The sequence below is a fragment of the Megalobrama amblycephala genome, linkage group LG23 (genome assembly GCF_018812025.1).
Source record: "Megalobrama amblycephala isolate DHTTF-2021 linkage group LG23, ASM1881202v1, whole genome shotgun sequence".
Classification (NCBI taxonomy): Eukaryota; Metazoa; Chordata; class Actinopteri; order Cypriniformes; family Xenocyprididae; genus Megalobrama; species Megalobrama amblycephala.
Genome location: NC_063066.1, coordinates 11,318,698 through 11,329,720, shown reverse-complemented (window position 1 = coordinate 11,329,720; position 11,023 = coordinate 11,318,698). Strand labels below are relative to the sequence as shown.

At 34.4% G+C, this 11,023-nt stretch overlaps 2 protein-coding genes across 2 annotated transcripts in view; both read right to left on the bottom strand.

Annotated features, from left to right (window-relative positions):
• Positions 1-241, bottom strand: part of rnf145a (ring finger protein 145a) — a 41,785-nt gene extending 41,544 nt beyond the window's left edge. The window contains exon 1 of the mRNA XM_048176198.1: positions 37-241. The gene's annotated coding sequence lies outside the window, so the exon portion shown is untranslated. The remainder of the gene's footprint in view (positions 1-36) is intronic.
• A 178-nt stretch (positions 242-419) lies between these two features.
• il12ba (interleukin 12Ba) lies at positions 420-10,487 on the bottom strand. Its single transcript, XM_048176201.1, has 8 exons — positions 10,250-10,487; positions 2,942-3,038; positions 2,502-2,771; positions 2,006-2,108; positions 1,728-1,906; positions 1,451-1,620; positions 1,062-1,171; positions 420-941 (listed from the first exon to the last, which is right to left on the bottom strand). Exons 1-8 carry the CDS (start codon positions 10,277-10,279, stop codon positions 881-883), a joined length of 1,020 nt encoding a protein of 339 aa, XP_048032158.1. The 5' UTR covers positions 10,280-10,487; the 3' UTR covers positions 420-880.
• Between the last annotated feature and the right edge of the window lie 536 nt (positions 10,488-11,023).

Here is an 11,023-nt window from a genome sequence, read left to right as displayed (position 1 = left end):
TGCATTATCTGTAATAATTAGTTTATTTTCATTCACCTCATTTAAAGCTGATTGTTAATTTTGGTGATTAGTAGAGTTCCAGTCACAGCTGATCTGCCAAGAGAATGAATGGCAGAATTGTTTGGCTAAGTTCCTCAAAATGAATCACAAATTGTATCATTTCCAAAAACCCAGCGCTTGTGTTTTTACGACAGGCAATTCATGATGATTAAGTATCACTCATGTGTTTTTTCCAGGCTTCGATAGAGGGTTAGTTTTTATACAACACTTGAACAATCAGTGATCAATTGATTTAAGTGGTGTTTTTGCTTTGATGATGGAACTCTGTTGAACTGGGGGGAATAGCACTTTGTTTTGCTCCACAATGAGCGGTGACAGTAATTCCTGTCTTGAGCAGCCTTGTGTCTGATCTACAGAGAAAGAAAAGACATTTGCACATAATTAGGACCCCAACAAAGTCCATGCCTTTCAAATGTGTGCATTGTTTGGCAACCTACATAATAGTTCACAATCGTTGAGACATGAAATTATTTCTTGAATCTAAACACGCAGCACAAACATAATTACGAGCATATGGATGTTTTATGTCTGATATAATCATGTAAAGACATCAGAAACATTGCAATCATAATAAATACATGTAACACAATTTAAATGTACTACAGAAATAAATAATTCATTTAAGGGCATGATAGTGTTATTCATTCTATTATACAATGTATAGATAAACACATTATATATTACAAGAACACATACAATGTGTTTGTATTCAATTATACAGTATATGACCAAAGTAGATCTAATGGGTGGTAGGAGTCAGTATTGTTCATAATGGTTAAAATGATTAAATAATATAAAGTTTTATTTAATGATACATAAATTATAGCATCATTAACTTTGGTTTTTGGTTCCGCTGCTTCTTGTTTTTTCTGTTTCTGCATCTAAAAATAAACAGAGAAAATTTGTATTATAGTGTGTACAGAAAAACAAAAACATTAATAAAGCAATAAGGAAATGTTTTATTAGGAATAAAGCGACTATACAAATATAAATACACATACTTGTACAGGCTCCATTCACTCCAGGAAGAATTACAGAATTCATCCTTCGCTCTCACACACACCGCCCTCCCTTTTGTCACTGGAAGCTGGTGACTTTGTGTGAGGTAAGTCTGAGAACAATAAGAACAAATATTAATACATATAATAATAATGTATAAGTAGACTGGAGTAATGACTGCTGAAAATTCAGCTTTGCCATCACAGGAATACATCACACTTTAAAATATATTAAAACAGGTATTTCTTTTAAATTGAAATATTTCAATATTTCTGTTTTTACTGTATTTTTGATCAAATAAATGGTAAGCATAAGAGACTTCTTTTAAAAACATGAAAAATCATAATTATTCCAAACTTTTAACCAGTAATGATTATATATAAAACAGTACCTCTGGCGAGTTTGGTTTGGAGCAGTCACATTTTATGCTTTTCGGACAGCGAATCTCTTTCACTTGGAAGATGAGAGGGAAGTAAGAAGATGGTGTGTTCCAAGAGTGCGGATATCCAACTTCTACAGATGTTTGATTGATCCTGCTTATAGCCACTACATCAGGCCTCACTTAGAAGTGGAGAAAAAAGATGTCAGCAACATTGTTTCACATTCAGATGAATGGCATATTACTTCAAAATTCTAAGGCCCCATCTTATCAATTTTTAAGAGCTCACCAATATCCATGATGTAAAACTTTGTGTTGTAGGTTTCTACAACAAAGCTACTTCTGAAGTATATGGTCAGGTTGATGCGATCCACCTCCTCTGAATATGGACAGTAGTTTTGGTCTAAGCATGTGATACTCTGTCCTTTGGAATCCAGACTGCAGCTGATGTTGCTTCCACTGTGAGGGCTGGATCAGAATCAGTCAAAGGTTTTTTTTTGTTGTTGTTTTTTTTCCTCCACACCCCTCAAATCATTGCAGATTACAGAGCAAGTTTGGGAAACTTACCGGGTGGCTTTGATATGAGCAACATGGCCATTCCTGTTCACATCCCATGTCCAGAAACATTGGAAGGAACCTCCATAGTTATTTGTTGAGCAATGGATGTAACCTTGTTTGGTAATTAAATAAATACACATTATTTACAATGTTTGCAATCAAGTGTTTTAAATAAAGATTCATTAAATTGATCAAAATTAACTGTAAAGCCATGTATAAAGTTATAAAAGATTTCTATTTTAAATAAATGCGGTTCTTTTGAACTGTTTTTAACATTGTTAATAATCAGAAATGTTTCTTGAGCACCAGATCAGCATATTAGAATGATTTCTGAAGGATCATGTGACACTGAAGACTGGATTTTTCAACACATTTTCTACAATCTACATGGTAGAAATTAGTATCTGTAAAATGTTTAACTATTGAAGGTTTGAAACTATTTCAATTTTTAATTTCTTCAAATGAATATTATGACAGTGCTACACAACGTAAATGATGGTTGTACCTTTTTCAGGAGTGTTCTTGATAATCTTCTTGAAGGTCCACTGAGCCAGCACCAGTGTGTGGTTTAGGTAAGAGCCCTCCTTGTTGAAACAGGAGTAATTGGCCCCCTTCCAGCCCTCCACGGTGATCATGATCTTGTTTCCTTGAGCCTCCAGATTTTCATCTTTGTTTTTGGTCCATGTAACATTTTGCCCTTCGTAGGCTTCTCCGCAGATAAGTGGCACTTGTACCATGTTTACATCTTTACCCACATCTACATTCACCACAAGCACTGATGACAGACATTTGAGAAAATAAAAATTAGAGGTGCAAATATAATAAAACAAACCCAATTACCCATAAAATACAAGTAAACCTCTAGGAGTATTTCAGGGTGAAGTAAATGCCTAAGAGAAACTATAATAAAAATAATTTTTTCAGACATGATTCAGAGAAACAAACCATTTGGTTTAAGCATCCAGTAACGCTCAACTGTTTTGATGGATCCTACAGCAGAAGACTGGAGAAGCATCAATGTACCTAACAAGAGAAAAAACATCTGTTGGTAGAAAAAGAGAAAAAGTTATTTGCCTGTCATTTTGTAATATGGTTAATACTAATAGAATATTTGAGCTTTTGCTTGTTACTGGTAAATCCAACTTCTGCTATTGTTCTGCATTTATTAAATTGTCAGTTTAAATATGAAATCTAATATAAAATCTTGGTCCTGAAGAAAAACCATTGCTCGTAGACAGTGAAGCCATAACCAAGAATATCTTACCCGAGACATTCAGGAATTAGGCATTTAACTATCATTTTGTATAGGCTATGAGTGAACAAATATTTTAATATTAAATAATATTTAGTATTTATTTCAATAAAATAATTCAGTGGTACTTTTAATGAGATTATAAAAGAGACTTACCATTGACCACTCAAATTTTCAACAAGATTAACCTCCACAACCAGATTGGCTTTGCTTTGCTTTGTTGTGTTTTAGTCTGCAAGCTTATAAGTAACGTGTCAGGAGGGCAGAATTTCCCTGGCCAGGAAAAGTCCAGTGCAGGTTATAGAGGAAGCAACCACAGCATGAGCAACTCCAGAACCTGAGCTCTGCTCAGACTTCCTCTCACTTCTTCTCACTGTCATTGAGTCCTCTCTCTTCCTCTAGTATTGGTCTATTTACATACAATAGCACAGCCTGTTGAGGATAGTATGATGCTTTTATTGGACTGTATTATATTTTGCAGGAAATTATAGGACATGAAATTGCTAACTGGTTTCTAGTGTGGAGCCTAAAGTGGCGGGAAAGATAATAAGTCAATTATTTGTTTTCCAACACCTTGGGAATTTTTGCCACGAGTTCTCATGTGAAAGTCAGAGGATGATTTACCTGGTTGCATTACTGTGTTTGATTTGCTTGTCCCTACTATACCCCACTCTGCTGGTTTTTCCAATTCAAAATTTCCCCTTTTCACTCAGATCATGTCATTTGGTGATTTGTACATTAAGGGTACTGATAGAAACTACACATGAAACACTGATGACACTCTTCAGCATGGCACATGAAAAGTGTTTTAAGGATGCCTAGATTTAAAAAAAACAAAAAAACAAAGAAGTCTCAGCTCAGTGACACTTCCAATGGCTAAAAAGTGCTGCCCCATAATTCTGTACATTTGATTCTGTGACAGTGAAGTTAAAAAATAAATATAGTGTCTGAAAGTTGCAGTTGGTGGTCAGTTTGTGTGTAAATGTACATTTATTAACCACTTTTGATGTCATTAGTTGGAAATTACTATTGTAGTAATTGTATGTACAGTCAAACCAAAATTTATTCAGACATCTTGAACATTTCATTCATTTATACAGTTTTTTCACTATAGTTTAAAAAAATGGTAATTAAATATGACAAGGTCTCTGTGTCAGAAAAAAATAATCTTAATTGTGTCAGATAACACTTAAGCAAAACATGTTCAGGTCAAAGTGTCTGAATAATTTTTGGTTCCAAATTTGTATCAAATTTGCTGGTAGTCCACTGTATGAAGAATTTTTAGGTATAATATGTCACAGTTTACTTTATTTTGCTATCCTCACTTACATTAATGAACTATAGTGTCCTGCACTATATTTTTTGACTATGCTTAGTTATCAGCAAAGGTCTCTATTTTGCTGTAGATCCTTAAACCGAAATCAGTTTCGTAAGGCTCAGTTTCACAAACGCTGCCTGCTAAGTCATTGCATGATAGGACAGTGAGGCAACAAGTCCTAAGATTTCAGAACCAGCCATTGTATTTGGAATTGTAAAATATAATTACCATGGTAAAAGCATTAATTGAAGGGTGAACGAAAAATTAAGTTAAAAAGGAGTTATCTTCAGTTATTTGAATTTTAACAAATTTTATTGAATTCTGTCACTGGGAAACACTAAAATAATATATGATTATATTCATGAGAAGAAGAAAAAAAACTAAACTAATAATAATTTCTTGTTAATGCACATTTCCTCTTTAACAAGAGGACAAGTCATGATTATTCTGTAATTTTTCTCAATATTTTTATGTAATTTTTATGAATCTATAATAAGTGGATCTATGGTGGAATTTTGATGTTTTGAACAACTGTTGCGCTTTTCTTTTCCCTTCCTCAGAAATTCAGTTCTACCATTTCATGAAGCATGTGACGACAATGGGGAAGAAACACACAATGCTGATGTTCAACATGGGGTGCAGATAGAAAAATTGATTTTGAGGTGATATATCTAGTGAAGTAAGACATTCTCTTAAAAACATGAGCACATCAAAAACAGCCCCATACTTACACATAACTATACAGGACCTACAATATATGACCAAAAAGCCACTTCCCCTGCAGGAAAAACCCCATTTACTGACAAATTTCCTCTGTTTTGATGATTGTTATTGGTTTATGAGATCAAGTTAATGGAAAAGACCTGTGACCAGTGTCACATGTGCTGAATTGTGTCTGTGTACGTAGCATCATTCGGAATAGACCTCATCCATTCATACCTCTGTCTTTGAGCTGGTCGACGTGGATGGTATAGTTTCAGATTCCTCTTTAACCTCAAGGGTTCAGTGCTCAAAAAAACTTTTCACCAGTTTGACATCAATAAGGATGAGGTACAGATTTCATACAGCTACAAGTAGGGGTGTGACGAGACCAGTATCTCACGAGACGAGACGAGACTCGAGATTGAGTTCACGAGACGAGACAAGATGGCGAAATACATGACTAGAAAAAATATTCTGCAGGTGTATTTGAAATGTTTTAACTAATCATTTTGTAATGAATGTCATTTCAGTTCTACTTTCTGAGACTGAATTATCATATGCAGTAAAAGACAACAATACTCAAGTACTGTAAAAGGTTTTGCCACTAACTCAACTGACTGACTTCTCTCCTGTATGATTTCAGTCTCTTCAGATCTTGCTGTACATGATTTATGAGCTTCTACAGCTTTTGACCTCCTAACTGAACTCCTCTCCACAAACTGATCACAGAAATAAAAACAGTATAAATAAAAATGGTAACACTTTACAATAAGGTCTCATTTATTAACATTAATGTATTAACCAACATCAACTAACAACGAGCAATATATTTGCTACAGTATTTATTAATCTTTGTTTGTTAGTTGATAAAAATAGTCATTCATTGTTAGTTCATGATAGTTCACAGTGCATTAACTAATGTTAACAAATGAAACCTTATTGTTTGTACTAGTAAATAATAAGAAGAGAAAACTGTTATTCATTTTTATGGTAACACTTTACAATAAGTGCAACCATAATCGCACTCTCTCAATATTAAAAGATCAAATAAGACCAATTTTTTCTTTGATACAGAGCTAGGAGATGGTTACAACTACACTGCCCAGCCTAAAATAGCTTTCATATTGAGAGATATCTGTATTCATCAGGGAGCCGCTTTCAAATGCGGGGAATTGAAATCACGTTTGAATGCGCGCGCGCGTTTACTTTCACTTTCAACGGTCGCGCGTAACTCTGTAAATATGGAGCGGCGGCGACCGTTATCCAATTGAATTAAATGTTTTTTTATTTAAATACAAAGCAAAACGACAGTGGAGGCATAATGTAAATGTAGCGGTGGCATATTCTTTCCTAATCATCCTAACACTCTGTCATGGCAACATGACAAGACTACTTTTCGCCTCGACGAGAAATCTCGTCACAGTTTAGTCTCGCGAGATCTCGTGGCACGAGATCTCGTCACACCCCTAGCTACAAGTGATACTTAAACATTTACTGTTTAAAGGGATAGTTCACCCAAAAATGAAAATTTGATGTTTATCTGCTTACCCCCAGGGCATCCAAGATGTAGATGACTTTTTTTCTTCAGTCGAACGCAAATTATGATTTTTAACTGCAACCGCTGCCGTCTGTCAGTCAAATAATAGCAGTGATTGGGAACTTGAACAATAAGAGTCGAAAAAACTTCCATAGACAAGTCCAAATTAAACCCTGCGGCTCGTGACGGCACATTAATGTCCTAAGACACGAAACGATCGGTTTGTGTGAGAAACCGAACAGTATTTATATAATTTTTTACCTCTAATACACCACTATGTCCAAGTTCGTTCAGCTTCCGGCTAGTGAGGTCTGATCGCGCTCTGACAACGGAAGTGATGTCTCGCGCTCATTGAAGTATATGGGCGAGACATCACTTCCGTCTTCAGAACGCGTTTTTTGACCTCACTAACAGGAAGCTGAACGAAGTTGGACATAGTGGTGTATTAGAGGTAAAAATTATATAAATAATGTTCGGTTTCTCGCACAAACCGATCGTTTCGTGTCTTAGGACATTAATGTGTCGTCACGAGCCGCAGGGTTTAATTTTGATTTGTCTAAGCAAGTTTTATTTACTGTTATAGTTGAAGTTCCCATCTACTGCTATTATTTGACTGACAGACGGCAGCGGTTGCAGTTAAAAATCATAATTTGCGTTCGACTGAAGAAAAAAGTCACCTACATCTTGGATGCACTGGGGGTAAGCAGATAAACATCAAATTTTCATTTTTGGGTGAACTATCCCTTTAACAATGTTTAACATCATTGCAGAACCCTTTAACGCAAGTAAAACACTCACATATGCGATCAAATTTTGCACTATAGGTAACTAAAAATGTCTGTCATTAGCCACTGACTAGTAAATGTTCACATGTGACTCGTCAGTGATCAAGTTCGACGCTAAGAAGAAGTGTAACACAGATATATTTTTTATATGATATATAATATACACGTAAATGGTGTTTTCTTGTTATTTTCTGTAAAAATTACAGAGATCTTTTGGAATTCTTTAACATTTTTTCCATTCGCATAAAATCAAGCCTTTAAAGTCACCATGAAATCAAAACTGACCATTCTTATTTTTAAGGAATATTGCAGTATTTATTATAAATTATGTATCCATGCACATCTTTTTTTATGTGCCCTCATAATCTTTAATCAAATTAACTTTTCTCCCTCTTACAGCGACATCTCTTCTGAGGTCATGAGATCAAAGCAATAGCATATTACATTATCCGTAATATGGACAGTTCCCAGTTCCCAATGGACAAAATTAAGTTCCAACTTTTTTTTTCTGGAGAAGCCATTTTACTTACATTTTACATGTATATATGTAACAATAAGGTAGAAAAAACTATCGCAAATTCCATTTCATGCCGACAAGCAGACACCACTGCCAGCTGGACACTTCAGTAGTGGGCGGAACTAATGCATAACAGGCAATCCCATTGGCTAGCACTAAATCAGTTAATAGAATTGTAAGTTAATTTTGTTAAATAAAACAAAACTGTATTTGTGTAAAAAAAAAAAAAAAAAAAAAAAAAAAAATTACATTTAGTAAACATTTATATTGTATGTCAAAAGTCTGGTGAGCGAAATAAAAAATGTACAAGCCAATGGCAACTATCTCCAATGTGTCTGTAAAGAGAGTTGTCAATATGAACGTTTCAGACAACTTAGGAGAGTCTCATGGATGTATACACAATTTATATTGTACTTGGGAAATAAAAAAAATGTCTTGATGTCTTAATGACTATTGTCTGATGTAATAAAGGTGAATAATAGTAGTAATAGCAAGTACCAATAGTAAAATAGAAAAAAGTTTTGTTTTTTTTGAGAATGACATTGTAGCAGTTTGTTTAATAATATACGTGTATGTACATTAGGTAGAACCCAGAGAGTCGTCACACTGTTTACACCAGTGAAAATTAATTTCTGTAAAAGATAATTTTGGCTACACAAAAGCTATTTCTACACATTGTCACAATAGAACCTATTGTTAATCAGTCAATAAAATTACACAATTATGAAATAACTGTGATACAAATTTCCTGTGTGACAACTAGCCCCTGCATCCTGATATTTATGGCCTACTATATATAGTTTCATAAATTATTTTAGTTGCTGGCTTATGCTTCCCTTGACCCTGAAACCCTGAAACTCTTTAAACCTTTGAAAGTTTCAGCCCCAGTAGTTCATTTAGTGAAACTGAGATTTCACACATATACAAAGAGACGAGGGAGAGAGAGTTTACTTCCCACATTTCCCACAGAAAGGGAAGTTCTCTGGCTACCTTCAGCAGCTGACAACAGTGTCCTGTGACACTGTCCTTTCTGAAACTCCTTTACATTTGACACATTTGGCATTTCTTAGTTAATAGGTGTTACATAATACATGCAAGTATAGTAAATGTTAATGTAGATTTGCAGTATAGAAATAGCATTTTATTCATATAATCATCTTTCACAAATGTTTTAAGTCAAAGCATAAAAGCCCATTGTGGATTTTCTACCACATTACAGCCAGAAGGGGGCAGTAGTGTATCAGTGCTGTGTACATTTCGTGCAAGTCAGTAGTGTACACTAGTGTCTTCTCTTACTGTTATTATCATATCTGTACACTACAGTTGCAAAGTTTGGTGTCAGTAATATTTTGTTTTTTAAAGAAATGTATACTTTATACTTTTACATTTATACTTGAATTCAGCAAGGGTTCATTAAATTGACTGAATGTCAGTAATATTTTGTTTTTGAAATAAATGTATACTTTTATTCAGCAAGGATTCATTAAATGGACTGAATGACAGTAAAAATATTTATAATGTTACAAAAGATTTCTATTTCATTTATTTTCATCAAAAATATTAAGCAGCACAACTGTTTTCAGTATTGATAATAATAAGAAATGTTTTTTTGACCACCAAATCAGCATATTAGAATGATTTCTGAAGGATCATGTGACACCGAAGACTGTAATGATGCTGAAAATTCAGCTTTGTCATCACAGGAATAAATTACATCTTAAAATACATTAAAAAAAGAAATTAAATCTATTTAAATCTTAATAACATTTCACAATCTTGTTATTTTTACTATATTTTTTGATCAAATAAATGCAGCCTATGCGAGAATGTGAGACTTCCAAAAACATCTTACAACCCAAAACTTCTGAATGCTGTAAATGTCAGAAATAATAAGAGTAGTATGGCAGTATGTGGTAAATGATATTAGAGAAATTTAATTTTAACCCCTTTAATAAAGTACTGACTTCTGTATTCATTGTGATTTGTACAAAAAACTCTTGACGGATTTAGGCATACAGTTCTTATAGATGTGGGATTCAAGAGCTACTGAAATCATGAATGTTTAAAAATAAAGGTGTGTGAAAAACGTGGGAAGAGAAAGATCAGGGAAAAGCACAGAACTGCTTTTGAAATCTTTCTAACCTGAGAAGTCCTGCTGTAATGATACTTCATCCATCAGGGACACAACGTGATAACTGCAGCGGCAACCACAACCAGAAAGCAAACTGAAACAGGAAGCCTGTAAAAAAACAAACATTTTACCACTCACCTCAATTGCTTTACACAAAGATTTACAAGAGCAATGTAAAAGATTTAAAATGTCAGCATGGAAGTGTAACAGCTGAAGTGCTGACTTAACATACACAAATAAGGACAAAAAGTACTGTATTCTCTATACTAGCTTAAAGTTAGCATGAAATGGAAATTCACCCTACCTATTTTCATTGGGGGCAGTTGTGGCCTAATGGTTAGAGAGGCGGACTTGTAACGTGAAGGTTGCGAATTTGAGTCTCAGTACTGGCAGGAACTGTTGGTGGAGGGAATGAATGAACACTATCTTCCACTCTTATTACTCATGAGGTGCCCTTGAGCAAAGCAATTAAAAATGGCTGCTCAAGTGCTCTGGGTGTGTGTTCACTTGTGTGCATCACATAACCAAAAACTGCATTACACTTGAAATCGTGTACGAGTCTTATCAAACACAAGTAATGACATTAGTGTCACGTTTTGAGATTGTTTTATTCATGTTTGTATTTCATTCATTAGTTTTCCTTCCGTTTTACTTTGTCATTTTGCTTCTAGTTTGTTAATTAGTTCTGTTCTCTCAGTTTCCCTGCCTTGGATGGGTGAAATGCAGAGCACAAATTCACCATACTTGGCTTCACGTCACGTCACTATTTTCTAAAGGCATTTTAT